The following is a 19,696-nucleotide window of genomic DNA, read 5'->3' as shown; positions in this document are numbered from 1 at the left end:
CTCTTAATCCTGCCCTCACTAGCCCGTAGCACCGGGAGTAATCCAGATATTACTACTCTCGAGGACCTCCTTTTTAAATTGCTGCCTAACTCTGTAATCTCCTTTCAGATCTCAACCTTTTCCCTTCCTATGTCATTGGTTCCAATATATGCAATGGCCTCTTGCTGGCCCTTCTCCCCCTTGAGAACATTCTGCTCACATACTGTTGCTGTTGCAATTTCCTCATTGTTTCTAACTGTCTCTCCAACCGATCCATTTGATCTGATGAGATTCACAACCACTTATGGCAGATATAATCCGCAGTAACCCTTAAACTCTGTTTAAACTCTCGCATCTGACAAGAAGCATATTTCACTCTACTAAAGGCCATTTTTGCTCCTTCGCAATCTACAGACCCAGAAAATAAGTGTCTTATTCCTCTACAAACACTGCCCCATGTTAAATTAATAGTTATGGCTTATATTTTAAGTTTAATCAAGACTCTATTCACTACTGCAGACTTTCTGTAGGTCGCACTTAACCAACAATTCACTTATCTGATTCTGTGCTGTGAACTTCGCCCAACAGGTTCCTCCATGATCAGTTGTGAAATTCACTGTTTGTTAATTTTCCCAGATGCACTCCTATGTCCAGCGATACATGAATTCAAACAGCTAAGGCAGTAACTGTGCAGGTTCACTGCTGTGTCAGTTTCTTTCTCTTTCTCTCTCTTGCACTGTCCTCACCATGTACTTCCTTTGTCTGTTCTTCTCCCTTTTAAAACTGCTGTTGTTTTGACTTTTGTTTCCAAAGTTCCAAAACAATGCAACAGCATATTAAAGCAGTAATTGCTGCTCCTGGAATTCAAGGAAATCACCTCCAGCATCTAAAATATCTACAAGCACCTAAAAGGAGCAGCTGTTACAGCCAGAAATTTTTCCTGTCCTCCATCTTCAGTCATGCGGCGTCTCATCTGTAGTTATAAATTAACTAAATACTTCTGCAAGCGGCCTTGCAATTTCCTCCCTAACTTAGTACAACATCCTGGGATACACTCGATCAGGTCCTGCAGATTTATCCATATTTACGTTTTCTAAGATTTCCAGCTCTTCCTCTTCTGTAATGTGAACTTTTTTCACAATATCAGTATTTGGCCTCCATTTCTTTCTCCACGGTAAAATTTGACATGAAATATCCATTTAATATCTTTCCCATCCCCTGAGCTTCAACACATTTTTTGACCTCTTTGATCTATAAGGGGCCCTACACTCTCTTTCTAGTTGCTGCCTTGCTCTTAATGTACTTGTAGAATCTCTTTTGATTGTCCTTTAACCTTGGCAAATAAGGTTATCTTATTATCCTGTCTTCGCCATACTGATCTCCCCCTTAAAAATGCCCCTACATGTTTTGTACTGTTCAGGAGGTTCATTTGAACCCAGTTGTCTATATCCAATGTACATTTTTTTATTCTTGACTAGAACTTCAATATCTTTTGGTTTATCCATTGCTCTTTAATCGTACCAGCCTTACCTTTTACTGTAACAGGAGCTTTATGATTTGCTGTACCTGCAAACTCATGTTTTATGATTCATGCGCTGGGATATCTGGACCTTCTCCCTCTCATCCCCCAAGCCCCCCGATCTTTTAGTCAAATTAATGATTACACTTGGCACAGATTCAGACTGAAAATAATGAAATGTTTTAGACTATTTCATGTCTTTCGCGTCACGGCAGGTTGGATACCTCTTCATTGTGAAGAGAGAGCATAACAATTTTAAAAAAAAACAGATTTCTACAACCTGTTACAGACCCCTCCTGGTCCTCCTATTCCACCTTACCAATCTTTGTGTACAACACATCATCCTCCGCTACTTCTGCCACCTACAAATAGACCCCACCATTAGCGATATATTTCCCTCCCCACCCCTATCAGCATTTTAAAGAGACCATTCTTTCTGCGACTCCTTTGTCTAATCCGTGCAACCCCTCCAGCAGCCCATACTTCACTCCTGGCACCTTTCCCTGCTATTGCAAGAAGTGAAGAATATTTGCCCACATCTACCCCCTCATCTCCGTCCAGGGCCCCAAAGGATCCCTCCATTTCCGACAGAAATGTACCTGTCCTTCCACTAATGTCATCTACTGTATCCATTGCTCCCGATATCGTCTCCTCTACATTAGAGAGACAGCACGCTAACTTGCGGATTATTGCAGAGAATATCTCTGGGCCAACCCTACCACCCTGTTGCCCAACTCTTCCCCCCCCCCCCCCACTCCACCAAGGGACATGCAAGTCTTGGGCCGCTGCTGCTGCCAAAGCCTAACCATGCCTGGAGGAAGAACGCCTCATCTTCCACCTTGGGTCCCTGCTACCACACTGGATTAATGTGGATTTCACTAGTATCCCCTCATTTCTCTTCTCCCCCCCCCCCCCCCAACCTTATTCCAGTCCCCAGCCTCTAACCCGGCACTGCCTTCCTGATCTGTCCATTGTCTTTCCCATGTATCCGCTCTTCCCTCCTCTCTGAGCTATCGCCTTCTCTCCCGCCTTCATCTGCTTATTGCATTCTCAGCTACCCACCCCACTCCCATTTATCTCTCAGCTCCCCAGTCCGCAAGCCCCCTTCCTGATGAAGGGCTTATGCCTGAAACGTCGATTCTCCTGAACCTTTGATGCTGCCTGGCCGGCTGTGCTTTTCCAGCACCACGCTCTTGACTCTATTTCTGTGCTGTATGACTAATTTTAACTCCATCATGTGTCTTGACTATGTTCTGTTTCACCATGACATATGCAACAAGTGTTGTTCCTTCATAAAAGAGCACTTCATTTACTCAGCCATGTTCCATGCATCTGTGTGTGAATACCCTTTTCATGTCCAAGAGTGTAGAAAGATAGCAGGAGTAGGCCATTTGGCCCTGAGTTTGCCTAACTATTCCATAAGATCATAGCTAGTTTGGTTGTGGTCTTAGCTGCATTTTCCTGTCTGTACTGTATAATCCTTGACTCTTGTGATCAAAAATCTATCTAATTCAGTCTTGAATAAATTTCAAACCTGTCCTCCCTTTTTCTCCATGTAAGCAAATAATAACTTGGAGAAAGGTAATTGAACTGAAACATTGTGTGTTTATTCGCACAAATACTGTCTAATTTGCTGGATATTTTCACTGTTTATTTTTATATCAGATTTTCAGCATCCACATGATTTTGCTTTTGTGTTGGAGCTAATCTTTGATATTTTATTCTACATACCATGGAAGGAGAATAGGTCTGCTATTGAGACAGTTCCCATTAAACACAAGCTGCAAAAATGTTTTTTTATTTGTATAGGTTCCCTTTTTTTCCAAGAAAAGTTCAGTAATCTAGAAAGACAGCAATGAAAATTGCTTCAGTTGACATTTGCCTTGTCTGTTGGTTGAGAGTTAACATGCATTAACATTCTCAATGACCTGAAAATGTTTGCTAAAGCCTTTCTTTGTACAGGAAATGTGTCACTTTAAACAAATAAAAATCAGTATGTTACTCGCAGAGTAAGAAATATTTAAAGCCACGTAACCTAAAGTAATGCAGTAATTAGTTGCTGATTAGCAACTTTTGCTGAGCTGGAACTTGAATTCTCCCATTAATAGAACAGAAAAATATTAAATGACTATATTTGGTAATGTTACTGATCCTTGAGGGGCATTTTTATAAACTATTTTACTTTTGCAGATGTCCTCCTCGTACATTTCTGCCAGCTCTATGCAAAATCTTTCTGGATGAAAGTGCCCCTGACAATGTGTTAGAAGTGACAGCCCGTGCCATAACGTATTACCTGGATGTATCTGCTGAATGTACACGAAGGATTGTTGGAGTTGATGGAGCCATAAAAGCACTTTGTAACCGATTGGTTGTAGTTGAGCTCAATAACAGAACCAGCAGAGACCTGGCTGAGCAATGTGTCAAGGTAATGAGGATCTTACTGTAATTGATTTAGTTTAAAAATAAAACTTCCAACGATTTGATCTTCTTTGCATACACAAGTTATTTTGTTAAAAATGTTGCTATCTGACTTTGAACTTCTAATACCTGGAGTTAGATTCAGCTACAGCAGATGGGTACAGGTCTCCCTTGCTGAATGACTCGTGAGGCCAATTTGAAGAGTCTCAATCTCGTATTACAATTCCATCTGATGTTATTACTGCTAAAGTCAAATCCCAGACCTTAATTTTGGCTAGTAGAGATAATTTTTTTTTTGTTTTGCTTTAACAAGGTGAAATAAAAGTATGTTCTGCTACGGATTTGATTTTAACAATAAAACAGTTTATGAAAATGAGTGCAATAGTTTGGTTTAATCGATTTTATATATAACTCAATCAAATATTTCAAAATATATGGGAACTATTAAGATATTAAGTCTCTGTTTAAAACTACTCATCCCTTAACTTTTTCTTCAAATTAGCAGGTCATTAAATTTAAATTTGTGGTTTATACTATTATGACTGAAGCACCACTGATACATTGAAAGAAGTTTGTTTTTACTTCTAATGTTTTTACATTTATTTAATCTACTTAACTAAGTCATACTGTTGACATTTGAGTATATTCTGATCTTGCAGGTACTTGAGCTTATCTGTACGCGAGAATCGGGAGCAGTATTTGAAGCCGGAGGGTTAAACTGTGTGCTAACCTTCATTCGGGATAGTGGTCATCTTGTACATAAAGACACTTTACATTCTGCAATGGCTGTAGTTTCCAGGCTTTGTGGAAAAATGGAACCTCAAGATTCATCACTTGAAACTTGTGTGGAGTCTTTGTCTAGTTTATTGAAACATGAAGATCCCCAAGTAAGTAGGACAAGGAAGCAATGTGCCATGTTTCTGTTTAAGTACAGATACCTTTTAATAGCACTTGGTGTCCACTATACTTACTTTTTCCTTCAGTGACCCCAAAATCCCCTCATCTTTTCTTCAAAAATTGTTTATCCTGAGCTACAGTTAATGATGGGTTAGTTGGATATTTCTGCTTCTGATGTTGTTTGAAGGTTACATTTGTGCAGTTTCCATCAGGGGTTATTGGGCCATAATCTCTAAGTAATGGTCTTCTCATTAACCTAGAGGTATGGAGGCCCTTTGCAGGATTGCAGTGATGTTTTTGAGATGAGAAAGGTAAATGTGCATGTCTTGTGATCAGCACTGACAGATCGTTGAAGGCACTTCTATTGCCCAAATAACATTCATCTGTACTTGTATTTTGAAACTTGCATTATGGTAGAGTTGCACAATATATCTCCTTTTTCTTTACTCTGGACTACGTGCAATATTGGATGGTTTGTCGCAATAGTCTGATTCTCCGAGGAATTGGCTGAGAATGGTACTGAGATCTACTTTCAGTGAAAAATGAAATAAAGTGAAATTTTAAACTTGAGAGCTTTCTAGTGCGTAGTGATGAATGAGACAGACAAAGCATGTTCTTCTGTGTCCATGTCTATATAGTCCTGGAACATGTTGCCACCTGTTGGCAGTGACTGAAGCTTGAGAGACTCCATTTCAAGCAAGGTTGACCAGGAGACTTTGCAGTTTTTACTGCCTGCCAAGGGAAGTGTTTGCAGGTTGATAATCAACCCATTTAGCTGTGCTATGAATACACTTACTGTGGCCATCAAATCCTGCAGTGGAACTTGAACGTTTGAGTTTCTGACTCAGGGACAGATCTTTTGAATAAGATAGGGTAGGCAATAATTTTGTTAAATGTTTTCTCACTAATTTGAGCTTTGAAAGGCAGAAGATATTTGGAAAGACGATCAACTTTCTTTTGCATTAATCTGAAATTAGTAAAATAGCCTGCCAGTCCCTTGCAGATTTTGCAGATACTAGTAAATCTAATACATTATGAAGATTATCAACATTTATTCTGCTGCATGGTGAGGGGAGTTTTATTGAAAAGTAAAATATTGAAATGAAATGACTTTCAAAATGGAATGATTAGTTTGTAATTTTTGATTTGCTTGATAATTTCTGGTGTTATTACTTGTTTCTTTCTTTTATCTTCTGATTAATTTCCTGTTTATGTTCTGCTTCGATTGGAGAACCAGTACTCCCTCCTCTCCTGCTCAAGTTGTTGAAGCAATTGAGTGCCTGAGTCAGAGCAATTCAGAGGCAGAGTTCCTTTAAATTGATGGTCACGTTGTTGATGTTTCGAGTTCTTCTTGCATTCATTTCATTTTTCTCAATACAAAATTTGATTAACCCCATCTAATAACAGGCTCTTACCTTGTAGGTAAAGGAACAGTGCTGAATCTTGGCACTGAGAGACAACTGGGTACATCAAATAATACAGCAGATGCATAGATGTTGGGCTGCACTGAATGGGAGGTAGGCAGTATAGGGATCTGCTCTTCCTTGCTGCTTTTCTTCCAGGTCCCAAAATTCTACTGTATAAATCATGCTTGTCCTCAGTTGGCATTCTCAGATTGGAAATTATGAAGTGATACCAGGAATGACTTGTCATATTTGCCATCTGAGCAAGTCTGTTCTGAAGGAGAAAAAAAATTAGATCTATATGAGGCTACTTTCTAACTTGAAACGTTGAAATTTCTGTTGAGGCAGCAGTTGACATTTTAAATGTTTTGATTTTCTGTTGTTAGAGGCAGAGGTATTAAATGAACAATATTTTAGCCCTCCTCAAAATATGTTCACCTTTTAAGTGTTTGTAATTTTAAAGAAAAGTTGTGCTTCAGGGCCAATAGAAACTTGTTCACTTCTTTTGATTATTTATCTTATTTTTCTTTTTACAGTTACATGTTTTGAAACCAAATAGTATATCAAGCTTTTTTTGTCTTTTCAGGTATCAGATGGAGCTTTGCGTTGCTTTGCTTCTTTGGCAGACAGATTCACTCGTCGTGGAGTTGACCCAGCCCCTTTAGCAAAGCATGGGTTGACAGAAGAGTTGCTGTCTCGCATGGCAGCAGCAGGCGGTTTAGTAGCAGGGGGGTCTTCATCTGCTTGCAAACCAGGCCGTACGTCCACAGGAGCAACTCCCAATGCAGCTGATTCTAAACTTAGTAACCAAGTATCAACAATTGTTAGTTTGCTTTCCACGCTCTGCAGAGGCTCCCCTGTTGTGACACATGTAAGCATTCAACCTCTTTTAACTCCCTTTTCATGCATGATTTTTCAGCGATGAGAGAAAAATTGTTTATGTAGGACAAATTGCTTTTCGTAAAAAAAAAAAAAATTAAGCTATTTATTACTGATGTGCATCTTGCTAGGCGATACTTTGTGTTGCTAAAAAAAATTATTGTTGAGAAAATAAGCAGCACTCCATAACTTATCAGAATTTCATACTTCCTCTTAATTCACAAGATTTAATGTAGTATGTGACCATCTTATGCAAGGATCTTAGATCTCTTGTCTAAGTGGACTTGTTCTCAAAATAATTAATATTCCATTTATAATCTGTTTTATTCCCACAATATGAATTCAAGTGTAAGATGTTGAAGCTGAATTTAAATCTGCTTTCAACAATTTATCAAAATAGCGATACAAAATGCTGGAACGCGTCAGGCAGCGTCAACCAAAGGAGACGGATAACATTTAAGATCAGTGATTTTACGTTGAATTTGATAAAATCATGGCTTTAAAATCAAATCTCTTTTCATGCTCAAATGAAATTGAAATGCTTATCAGTATTCATATACCACATTAGGAAGCCAAGATTGCTTTGTAATTGACAATTTGCCCTAAGATTTGTTTGTCACCGAAGGGTTAATAAATGTTTTCCCCCCAGGACTTATTAAGATCAGCATTACCTGACTCAATAGAAAGTGCACTACAAGGTGATGAAAGGTGTGTGCTTGACACTATGCGATTGGTGGATCTACTTTTGGTATTACTTTTTGAAGGACGTAAAGCTTTGCCAAAGTCCAGTGCTGGCTCCACAGGCAGAATCCCTGGTCTACGGAGACTGGATAGTTCTGGGGAGCGTTCTCATCGGCAACTTATTGATTGCATCCGTAGTAAAGACACTGATGCATTGATAGATGCTATTGATACCGGAGGTATGTTTAAAATTTGGGACAAAAGCTGTATTTATTATTTTAAAATTCCTTTCTTCCCCAGACTAACTTTTGTCAATAATTTTTTTTTACACAGCATTTGAAGTAAATTTTATGGATGATGTTGGTCAAACTCTTTTGAATTGGGCTTCTGCTTTTGGAACTCAGGAAATGGTAAGAAAATGTAATAACTTTAGAACATATATTTTCAAGTCTCTGCCTCATTCATCATAAATATGTGAGTACTACAATACTTCAAAACAGTCAAGAATTTTTTTAACGAGATACTAAATTAAGTATTAGTTCAGAAAATAGGATTTTTGTGTGAAAAATCAAGCAGGAACACAAATGATCATGTGACACAGGAATAGATTATTAAATTTTCTTTTCAGGTGGAATTTCTTTGTGAGAGGGGTGCTGATGTTAACAGAGGACAAAGATCCTCATCTTTGCACTATGCAGCTTGTTTTGGAAGGCCACAGGTTGCAAAGGTATGATTTTTTTTTTCCTGCAACAGTTAACTGCAGAGAAATACTACTGAGGATGAAGGGCAGTCTTGCAGTATGTTATTGCATGCAGTGTGAGATATGTGGTTTGCTTTGTTGGGTCAGCTGACCTGTGATGGCAGATGGGTTAGCATCAGCTAAGAAAACCAGCAGCATTTCAGCTGACTGCTATTCATAGTCTTTCTTGGGAAAATACTGTTCATTATGTTAAAATGTCATGATGTATGACATAAATGAGCACTTAACTGGCAGGTTGGTATCTTTTCCCAATTGCAAGAAATATTGAGGCTGTTGCTAAAAGTCTGCTAAGGTAATGTCTTTCCACAATCAAGTGTGGTTTTTGGGCTAACCATGGGATAGTCAATACTGTGTGTGTAAACGACCATAAGAGAAGTGCAAACAGCCAGATCAGAATCCATTTGTGTATAAAACTAACTGAAGCTATTGATAGTGAGAATTGTCCTGGTCTGTGATACTTAGTTTTAGGAGGGCACAATGTTAAATACAGTGGATGTCCAATGAGACTTGGGCTCGGGTGCAGAGCCCCTTTTAAAATGCTGCAAACAGGTGCAGAAAATTGCCAAGAAGGCTAATGTAATGCTGGCCTTCATATCTAAAGGGTGGAGAATAAGGATGCAGATATTATGCTGCAGTTGTACAACACCCTAGTTGGATCCCATTTAGAGTACTGTGAGCAGATCTGCGCACCACACCTTAGGATGGATATTCCCGTTGTGGAGGGAGTTTGATGCAGATTTGAAAGGATCATTACCTGGACTTCAGGGGTTAAGTTATGAAAAAAGATGAGACAAATTTAGTTTTTTATTCTCTGGAATTTAGATTAAGGGGCAATCTATTCAAGATCTGCAGGATATTAATAGAGAAACACAGGGTAGATAAAGATAAACTTTTTCCACTGGTTGAAGAATCCAGAACCAAGAAGAATAGCCTAAGACGTAGAACCAGGCCATTCGGGAAAGATGAAAGCTTATGCTCGAAACGTTGATTCTCTTGCTCCTCTAATGCTGCTTAACCGGCTGCGCTTTTCCAGCACCGCACTCATTCAGGAGAAATGTGACCGTGCATGTATGCATGCACCATAGTGGAGGTTTGGAACTCGCCTTCAAACGTTGTTGATGCTAATTCAGTTGTTAAGTTTTTAAATCTGAGACTAGTTTTTACTAAGCCACGGTATCACGGAATGTGGGCCCAAGACACGCATATGGGGTTAGATCACAGATCGGCCATGATCTTATTGAATGGCAGAACAGGCTTGAGGGCCTGAATGGCCTACTGTTCCTATCTTACTGTGCACTTCATTGTCATTGCATTTAGAATTGCGTGAACAGGTATTATTTGATCAACAGGCTTGTTGATCATATGTTTTGCATAGCTTTGTTGGCAACATCTGTGCGTACAGTATACGAATAAGCATAGAATGCTGGCTGGAAAGTTACTTATTGGACGAAGAACAGGGATAAATTTGAAGCAGTGTGCCCCATAGACCAGTGCAAGTTCCATTTTTGTTTTGTGTGATTTTGGTCTGGGACATGGGGAGTACAGTATGGGAAGCACAATCTCCAAATGTTATCGTGACATAAAAATAGGTAGTTTAGTAACTGGTGAGAGGGCTGTAAAACACAACAAAAAGACATTAGGCGGTGAACGTGCAAACAAGTGAGATGATGCTATTTTAATGAGAGATCGAAGGAGATAGTTAAATCCTTATGTTACAAAAACACTTATATGTCATTTGACCACGAAGTACCTTGAAATACCTGATGTGAGCAGTGCTATGTAAAAGTGTGTCTCTTTATGATGGAAGTGCAAATACAAAATATCAAATATATATTTAATGAGTATTTGTTGTTTGAAAGAGATTTGTGAATGATATGGAGTAAGCTTGTTTTTATATTTTAAAAAAAAATTGTTGATTTTAGTGATTTGAAAATATTTGTATTTGTTTTTACTAGACTCTGTTGAGACATGGAGCAAACCCGGACCTACGTGATGAAGATGGTAAAACACCTCTGGACAAGGCCCGTGAGAGGGGTCACAGTGAAGTTGTGGCCATATTGCAGTCTCCAGGTTAGAAAATATCTAAGTCAAAGTGCAAACTCTTGCTTATTGATCACTGCAAGTTGTTAACTAACAATGTGTCAGTGTGTTTTGATTTCTTTGAAGTACTGTGTTACATTGCTGCAGAAACCTTCAGTTGAATAAAGGGTTGAGGAAGACTAGTTATAAAGTATGACAGATGGTTGTAGTGGGCACAATATTTAACAATAGTACATTTTAATATGTACAGCAAACTTTGTTTTAATTGGCACCTTATGAAGTGGCACACTTTTTAAACCAGCAAAAATTATGTAGCTGAAATACTGGAAGTTTACTGTGTGATAACGTTTGAGTCGTCAGTTGAAAGTTGGAGAACAAAGGCTCGCTGCTATTAAGTTTTTTTTGTTTAAGGCAAAGTTGCATTATTATCCAAGTGACTTGTGCTGTAAATAATGTATAATGGTGATATGTATATGCCCTGCATTATGTTTCTATTAGTGTGTTTTTTACATTCATTATGTGGATTTCTTCATCAAACGGCACACTCCTGATCCCATAGGTACAGTTGTAAAAGGTTTGCTGTACTGTTAAGAGAATTATAATCATTGGGTGTTACAACTAGCTGGCCCAGTACTTAAGGTTTTCCCATCAGTCCCTTATTTTTTTCTCAGATATTTAGAATTTTATCTGGAATCAAAGTTTAACATGTTTCTTCAGAGCATTAATAAATGACAACAGAATTTAACCAAGCAACATTCAAATCTGCTTCACCATTTAATTAGCACGGTGGCTCAGTAGTTAGCATTGCTGCCTCGCAGCGCCAGGGACCCGGGTTCAATTCCTGCCTCGGGCAACTGTGTGTGGAGTTTGCACATTCTCCCCGTGTCTGCATGGGTTTCCTCCACTGTCCAAAAACATGCAGGGGAGGTGAATTGGCTGTGCTAAATTGCCCGTAATGTTGGGTGCATTAGTCAGGGGTGAAATAAAGAGGAATGAGTCTGGGTGGGTTGCTATTCAGAGGGTCGGTGTGGACTTGTTGGGCCGAAGGCACTGTTTCCACAATGTAGTGAATCTAATCTAATCTAATCTAATCTAAATCAATTCCACTTTCCTACCCTACCTGCATATCTCCTGATATCTGTGGTTTCAAATCAATCTTTCAATGTCTAACTTTTAGTATATTCAACAATAACAGTACACACCATCTGGAGAATTCCAGTGAATTACGTAGGTACTGGGGGAAGTGGAGAGAGAAATGCTCTCAATTTTGAAATGCTTCAAGATTGCCACAGTTTTGCACTAAATAATTGACCCAATACTTGATTTTTAACTGTACAAATTATCTTTACCATAGTTTTTCAATGTGACTAGTATCAGTAAAATTAATAGCTATTTATCATTTCAAATTGGAATAAAATTCTCTTGATGTCTTGAGTACTGAAGTTCCTGAGTATGTGTGATCACTACCCAGCGATGATTCTCCACTTAGTAAATTTCAGCAGTAGAAATGAGGCATGTTTTATCCACAGGCTTTTGTGACTACCTACACACTTTTTATTGTCAGACACACAAGCTTAAGCATTTATATCCATATTTATATCAAGTAATTTATCTAGCTGTACATAACTGTCAGTATAACTGTAGGAAGAAATGAGCAAGTGGTTTGTTTGGTAAACAGCCTTCTCTTGTAAAGTCTTGCTGAGGTTGGAGAAGCCAAAATCCTGTTTTCTTTCTTGCTTTGTTTTCTCGCCCTGCCTATCTGTCTCGCTTTGCCTCCCTCTCTATCACACACTCTCTGTGTCTACAAACTGGTCATGGACAGGAATTGTAAGTGTTTTTGTGGAGGCCGTAAATTTGACAAGGTGCAACTGTATCAAAATCTGGTTGTACTGTTTTTGCTCAAGGAGTGCTTGATTTTTGAGTTGGGTGCTAAAGGTGAGGAACAAATTTTATTCCTTCTTGAAGCAGTATTCTTTCCATTGTGAACAATATTTCCCCAACCGAGAAGCATTTACAAGAAGTGTATTTTAATCATTTGCCTTTAGGAGATTGGATGTGTCCTGTGAATAAAGGTGAAGATAAGAAAAAGAAAGATGCCAACAGGGAGGAGGAAGATGGAAATGAACCAAAGGGAGATCCTGAAATGGCTCCATTATATTTGAAGAGATTGTTGCCAGTATTTGCACAGACATTTCAACAAACTATGTTGCCATCCATCAGGTATATTTTTCAAATTGGTTATGAGATTTCTTGTTTTATGTCACAAGCATTTTGTTACAACCTTTAAGGAAAAACTTTAATTGTTTTGTAATTTTGATTTTGATCTAAACCTTAATGATCTCTGGGAAACCATTTTCCAATGATAAGCAAAGAGACTGTCACTGTTGTTAAGATAGTATCTGTCACTGAACCAGCACAGTATTTCCCAGGGTCTAGGTGATAACTTTCAGACACCAAAATGGTGATTTCCCTTTGCCAGAATCAAATTCCATTAGCTCTATAGTCTGTAATGCACAACTATTGGTGCTTAACTAGTAGTTGGCGAAGAGAAATTGTGTAAACTACTTGTGAAAGGCAAAGTGAGTATAAATAGCAGCCAATTTTGTCACTCCAGTCAAAACATCAAGACATTTACTGTGTTTAGGTTCCACTGTCTAATGTTTGTGTTAATAAAAAAAATTGTCAATCAAATTATTTATTCTATTATAGTTCTTGGAATGTAAAATTAAGTATTTTAATTCAGTTTTGCGTTTGAATTATTTGATGAATAACATTGTGATTGGAAGCATAGTATGAAACAGGTTTCATTAAGCTCGCTTAAAAATACTTGTGCAGAAGCCTATCTTCGGTCTTCATCAGTTAAACTATGCATTTGTATGGGGAAAAGAACAGATCATTCGCATTAACAGCAATTTCACGTGGTCTTTGTTTCCAAAGAGAGCTATGCATACATACCCATCTATCACAGATTTCATCTTTTCATTCTTTAGTTGGATGTGAGTATCACTGGCAAGGCTAATGTTGCTTGTCCCCAGTTGCCTTAGAGTGTTGAGCTGCAAACTGTCTTCAGGCCAGATGAAGGCAATAGATTTCCTTCCTTAAAGGCCATTGATAAACCAGATGTGTTTTTGCAACTACTTGTGATTGTGACCAAGATCTTTTTGATTCCAGATGTATTTCTTTCAATCTACATCCTGCTAGCTGTGTGGTGGGGTTTGAATGCATGACCCCCAGTCATTATTAATCCTGTTATGTTGCCATTATGGCACCATCCCCCAATATGAGTTTATTGATCTGGTGAACTACACTGCAATGAGCCAATTTTGAAGGATTAATTGTGGTGCTAATCTAATTTGGTAATATTTAATCAATGTATCAGAGTTTACTCCTCATTATAGTGTGATAGACCATTTATGACCTTTATCCAAATCTCAGTACATACTACGGGTTGCAATAGTTGAGCTGAATATTCTTTGTAGCTTTCTTATGTCATTGTTGTCTGAATCCTACTCACCAGAAAAGATTGCAACTAACCCCTCTCACTGCAATGTTTTAAATTCTGAATAAAGGGTGCTGGCAGTGTTAAATTTCCTCAGTGATTTAAGTTATGTATGAATGCCTATTAAAGCAAAAACAACATCTTAGCATTTGTAATTCTATCTGCATTCCAAAACCATATTTAAGTGTGTGGGGCAATAGTTCCACCATTGCAAGATTTGTCCAATATGTGGCCTGTGGTTCCTCGTTTGACTGCCATGTGTTTGTATATTGTCAGCCAAATACCAGAACATTTCTTTAAGAAATGGAAAGCACAGTCCTGTATTGTTTTGAATTTATCTTCAGATTTGTTTATTTTTATTGTCGCCTGCCATTTTATCCTAACATCTAAGTTTAAAAGTAGAGTGGAGGTCCAGGGATTGGGCCTGAGCTGCTGGGATTGGGTTGGTGACTGGAACTGCTATCAGGAATTGAGGTGGAAACATCTGGGGAAATAGCCATCACTACAAAGAAGTGAAGAAAGGGATTAAAGGAGAAAAGAGAGGGAGAGCTGGAAGGTGAGGTTGAAAGACAAGACTGGTAGAGACTCGCTGGTCCATGTGTGCGCCATCCTTCTCATCCCAACTATGACCACCATCCATTCCCTATAGTCTTGCCACCACCTCCCACCTACTCAACCTCTCATCAATTCTGCCCTGTGATTTAGACTAAAATTGAAAAAATATTCCCTCGTGCAAAAAAGTTGGACTAACTTGTTAAATTGCTCTTTGAATGATTTATTCACTGAGCTTATGGCAGCTTGAAATTTATACATAAACTCCTCTGGGTCATGAGCCTGTGCCTCTCAACAGGCATTCAAGAGATTTGGTTACCAGTTTACCTAAAATAAATCTCACACTGGCTAAAAGACAGAAGGCAAATCTCGCAAGGCTGAAGTAAGTAGTGTTTATGTACTGGTCTCTGCATTTCCAATTTGTGCACTTCCAGTTCAAATCAGCTTTTAGCTGGAAAATATCCACAAAATGCACAGTTCAAGCAGAAATTGCTGTTTGTAGTAGGAAGGTACAAAGGGACTCTCAGGAAGCTTCTTATTTGGGTATGTACTTCATGTTTTGATTCTTGTATTTCCATACTGAAATAAACACCAATATCAGCAATTACTGCAATTCAAGTACACAAATTTTAACCACACTGCAACATGTAAGATTTCATAAAGCCTCCTTTCCCCCTCTTGGTACTCTTTTTCAAGTATTCCAAGAAATACTTGATTTTCTTTCCCATCATCCACTTGAAGCTGAGACCAAAAATTTACTTTGCATTTTTCAGTTAGGTTAAAGTGGCCACTCTAACTTGTAAGGAAAGTAGATACAACGATATTTTGGTGAAATACAGGGGAACATAGATTTATCTGAACGTGATGGACAGGCACTATTTCGCTTGGATAATCGACTATTCGGTAAATTGATTAAATTCCTTTCCTCCAGGGCTCAGAGTTTTCAAAGGCCCCTGGCTCCAACCCTGTCCAACACCGCTGCCCGCCCGCCTGCCCTCCAACCCAGTACACACTCGCCCCCCCCCTCTGGGGCAGCTGGACTGGACACCAACAACAAGACTACTGCAGTTGCCTTTGTGGCGTAAATCTCCCAATAGCTTGCACACACGCGTAATGACAGCCCCACACACAGCTTTATGCTGCAACGTTTTGACAGGTTAGGACAATGTTGGAGAGATTATCTGGGGAAGGGGGGGCTTAGGGAAAATTTCTGTGTAGAACTCCAGGGAAGGTGTGGGGAGAGAGTAAGGGTGGGCAGTCAGTCATTTGGAGATGGTGCCTGTTTAATCACTGTCAACAAAAGACGCGATCACTGTTGGAAACACGTCTTTGATGTAATGTTTCCATCGGGACCTCGAGGTCTCCTTTGGATAATCCAATTTTCGGATAATTGGTATTTGGATAATAGAGGTTCTTCTGTATATTCATGCTCCTGTCTTCAGATGTTTCTGAATTTTTGTTTGTTAATTATTTAGGTACTGATCACAATGTAATTTATTCAAATTACCGGTATTCTGTAATGCAGTTTATAAATTGTGTAAATTAAGTTAAAATTAAACTTCAGAACAACACATTGTGAAGTCTTCCCTTGATCTTGCTATTTATATTGATTTCAATTTTGGATGTAGGTTTGCTCGCTGAGCTGAGATTCATTTCCAGACATTTTTGTTACCTTTAATAGGTAACATCTTCAGTGGACCTCATGCAAAGCAATACTGAAAATTCCTGCTTTCTATTTGTATGTTTGGGTTTCTTTGGACCGGTAATGTCATTTGCTGTGGTGGTGATATTTCCTGTGGTGAAGTCACTTCCTGTTCCTTTTTTCAGGGGGTGGTATAGGAAGAGACTTCACAGGAAATAACATCACCACAGGAAATGATATCACTAACCCAAACATCCAAATCCTCCTCCTGAACTACAAATCATCTTAAAAATTGCTTTCAATATCAAAAATGATTATCATGTATAACACTGAACTCAGTTGTTGGAAATTCCCTTTTACTGTGTCCATATTTCATGTATCTGTATTGAAACAAAGAACTTGCACCAAAACATACAAAGATTGTCCAATGAATCATAAGAATGATTTATTGATGTTATCTGTCCCCAATATGAACTTGATAATTTTCAGGCTTGTTTTTCAGCTCAGTATCTCTATTATGCAATGGTCAATAATTATTTTCCCATTTTAATTTCTAGAAAAGCTAGTCTTGCTCTTGTTCGCAAGATGGTACACTATTGTTCTGAAGCACTTTTGAAGGAAGTATGCGATTCGGATGCTGGCCACAACTTGCCTACAGTGCTGGTAGAAATTACGGCTACAGTCCTCGATCAAGAGGTCAGACTTCATAGTAAAAATTTTAAAAGTTACTTAAGGTAGCATTTCAGTGCTGCAGCTTCTGTGTTTTATATTGAAGATCTAGTGTCTGATAACTTAGTTATACCTTGGCACCCTTTTCAAAATGCAAGCTGATAATTACAGTTGAGTAGTATTGAAACTGGTCATTTGAGGCAGCCAATTTAAAGTAAAACCTTTTCTCATCTAAGTGTCTATATGGCTGGATAGTTTTTGGAGTATGACTGACGTACAGTTGTGAAACTTCACAATATGATCATAAATTGAAGTGCTAGGTACTCTGCTGCACGAGCATATTTTGAAGGCACTAGTTTTGAATTTAAGAATAGCCCAATTTAATATATGTAACAGCTTTCTTACAAAAGTCAGTGGCATTGTTCATTGCACTGTTTTACTGTTGTTTATTTTTCTTAAGTTTCCACTATAGTGTTTGTGTGTTTTAAAACATAACATAAAGCGCAAAAATGGTTACCTTTGGTAACTGCATAGTATTAATGCTCCAGAAGACAACAGTGAAACAACAACTAATTGTGAATGATTTAGCAAACTGTTAACACTGCTAAAATTTGACTTTTTTTTTCCTCTGTTGATCATCTTGTCTATTTTTTTATGCAGCCATTTTATCAGAGAGCAATGTTAAATTGAGATGTGACTATTGCAGATCCCCTGGGCTAGGTTTTGAATAGTCTGATCACATGCCTCAGCTTTGTCCAGGGAAATCATTCTAAGAACATGTGATTGTGTGGTAATGATCCAATTGCATGCTCCAAAATTTGTCCAGCTCTTTTAAAATTTCTCCTTGTGTTTGTTTTAATGAAATGGTAAGTGATATTAGGGTTTATGCAGACCTTTGTTGTGTGTGAATCTTGAACATATTTATTAGAAGGTTTTCTACCAAGAAGGACCAAAACAGCGATTAATCCTTTCCTTGATCATCCCATGTATATTTCCAATTACTCCTGCAAGTTAACGATAGTGATAACTGCAGTTTATTTTCTTCTTTTCCCCAAGATCGGCATTGAGACCAATCCATGTTAATTACGGCACCACAGCTGACACCAACCGTACAACATGGCTTTCACAGCTGTAAACTTTGGAATTCACAGTCTAAACCGCTTTGCCTCTACCTGTCTATAAAATCTGTCTCCTTTGATTAAATGTTAGGCCACCTTTCCTGGTATCTCATTTGGCTTTAGTCAGATTTTATTTGATGTGCTTCTGAATGGCATTTTATTACGTAAAAGTTTTATAAATGTTTGCTTGATAATTTGTGTCGAGGAGTAGCAAAATCATTTTGTGCCATTTGAGAAAATTGAACCATGAGAGAGTGTGGCAACTATTTTGCAGTGGCATTTGCATTCTGTTGCAGTCATGTTTACATTCCTGTGTGTGGTTGAAGCAGGGGCATTCAGTTCCAGTGTGCTTTTTAACTTGCTGATTACTGATTAAATTGCATATTCTATGTTCTATACTGAAGCAGAAGAATGAATCTGTATTTGAAAATTTAACAATTTAATTTTAAATTATGATGTTGCAAACTGATATTTCCTTTTTATGCAGGATGATGATGATGGCCACTTACTAGCTTTGCAGATCATACGGGATCTGGTAGACAAAGGAGGTGACCTATTTCTGGACCAACTTGCAAGGCTTGGTGTAATCAACAAAGTGTCCACCTTGGCAGGACCCTCTTCAGATGATGAAAATGAAGAGGATTGCAAGCCTGATAAGGTGTGCAGGATCTTTATTAATAACAGATTTGCATACCTAAAACAAATTTCACTTAATGTTTATTATTGCAAGATCATCGTTCCTCAATGACAATGGATAAGAGTACTGCCCAACCGAACCAGTTTGTTGTTTCTCATGATGATAGTGCTGTAGTTTATTTTCTGGTAATCTGCCAATTCTGTGTTTCAAGATTGTGCAAAATTCAAGTGACTAGAGCTCAGTTCCACAGCATTTACATGTATTAACTGGCATCTCTGTGAAGGTTAAAAGTAACTCTAGCCATGGCACCTTTTGAACAACGTTTTAAGTGATGAATGATTTTTTTTTTCCATTTAAACCATCACCTGACATATCTGTTGACTTGTGCTACAGATTATATAGGACAAAAATGTTCACGAGAGTTCTAATCTTTCTGCATACTGAGATTTTTGCATTTCCATTTCCACCTAGTGAGGATTATGAAGCTTATATCCAGAGTAAATGTTTAACTTCTACTACTTCAACTAGAGCAGTTGTTAAACTGTGGTTCACGACTCTCGAGATAAGGTTTTTGGAGTCTCAGACTCCAAGGCAGATTTATTTTTATAAAATCCAGCAATGTTAACTATCAGACTGGCCTTTTATTTTCATTTCAGATGTTTATTGATTGATCTGCAATGGTGGAATTTGAACCCATGTAACTAGCACACTAGCCTTACTGTCTGGATTATTAGTCCAGTATAATGCCACTGCGCTACTATCACCACCACTTACCCCAGGGAAACCTGCTGAATATTTTGATGTCCTCCTGCTGAGGCTGCTGTTAGATGGGTAGGGCTTGAACTCAGGCTTTCTGGCCGAGAGGTAGGGACACTACCACTGCACAGCAAGAGTCCTTGGAGTAGCTGCTGTTGAGCATGGACTGATTATGCCCAGCTATGCATACCCTTTAACTCTCTTCTTACATTTACATCCACAAATAGTGTTTTCTGAGGTATAAAGA

At 38.4% G+C, this 19,696-nt stretch overlaps 1 protein-coding gene across 9 annotated transcripts in view; it reads left to right on the top strand.

The window, feature by feature from the left end:
* hectd1 (HECT domain containing 1) overlaps nt 1-19,696 on the top strand; it is a 77,530-nt gene that overhangs the window by 10,633 nt on the left and 47,201 nt on the right. For all 9 annotated transcript variants that reach the window (XM_043698064.1, XM_043698065.1, XM_043698062.1 and 6 more), the window contains exons 3-12: nt 3,689-3,923; nt 4,576-4,803; nt 6,803-7,087; nt 7,745-8,015; nt 8,110-8,186; nt 8,405-8,503; nt 10,492-10,606; nt 12,622-12,796; nt 16,827-16,965; nt 18,544-18,714. In XM_043698064.1, the coding sequence (XP_043553999.1) occupies nt 3,689-3,923; nt 4,576-4,803; nt 6,803-7,087; nt 7,745-8,015; nt 8,110-8,186; nt 8,405-8,503; nt 10,492-10,606; nt 12,622-12,796; nt 16,827-16,965; nt 18,544-18,714 (1,795 nt within the window). The remainder of the gene's footprint in view (nt 1-3,688; nt 3,924-4,575; nt 4,804-6,802; nt 7,088-7,744; nt 8,016-8,109; nt 8,187-8,404; nt 8,504-10,491; nt 10,607-12,621; nt 12,797-16,826; nt 16,966-18,543; nt 18,715-19,696) is intronic.

The sequence above is a fragment of the Chiloscyllium plagiosum genome, chromosome 10, assembly GCF_004010195.1.
Source record: "Chiloscyllium plagiosum isolate BGI_BamShark_2017 chromosome 10, ASM401019v2, whole genome shotgun sequence".
NCBI lineage: Eukaryota > Metazoa > Chordata > Chondrichthyes > Orectolobiformes > Hemiscylliidae > Chiloscyllium > Chiloscyllium plagiosum.
The sequence above is the reverse complement of the archived record's forward strand: the minus strand, read 5'-3'. Positions and strand labels throughout refer to the sequence as shown.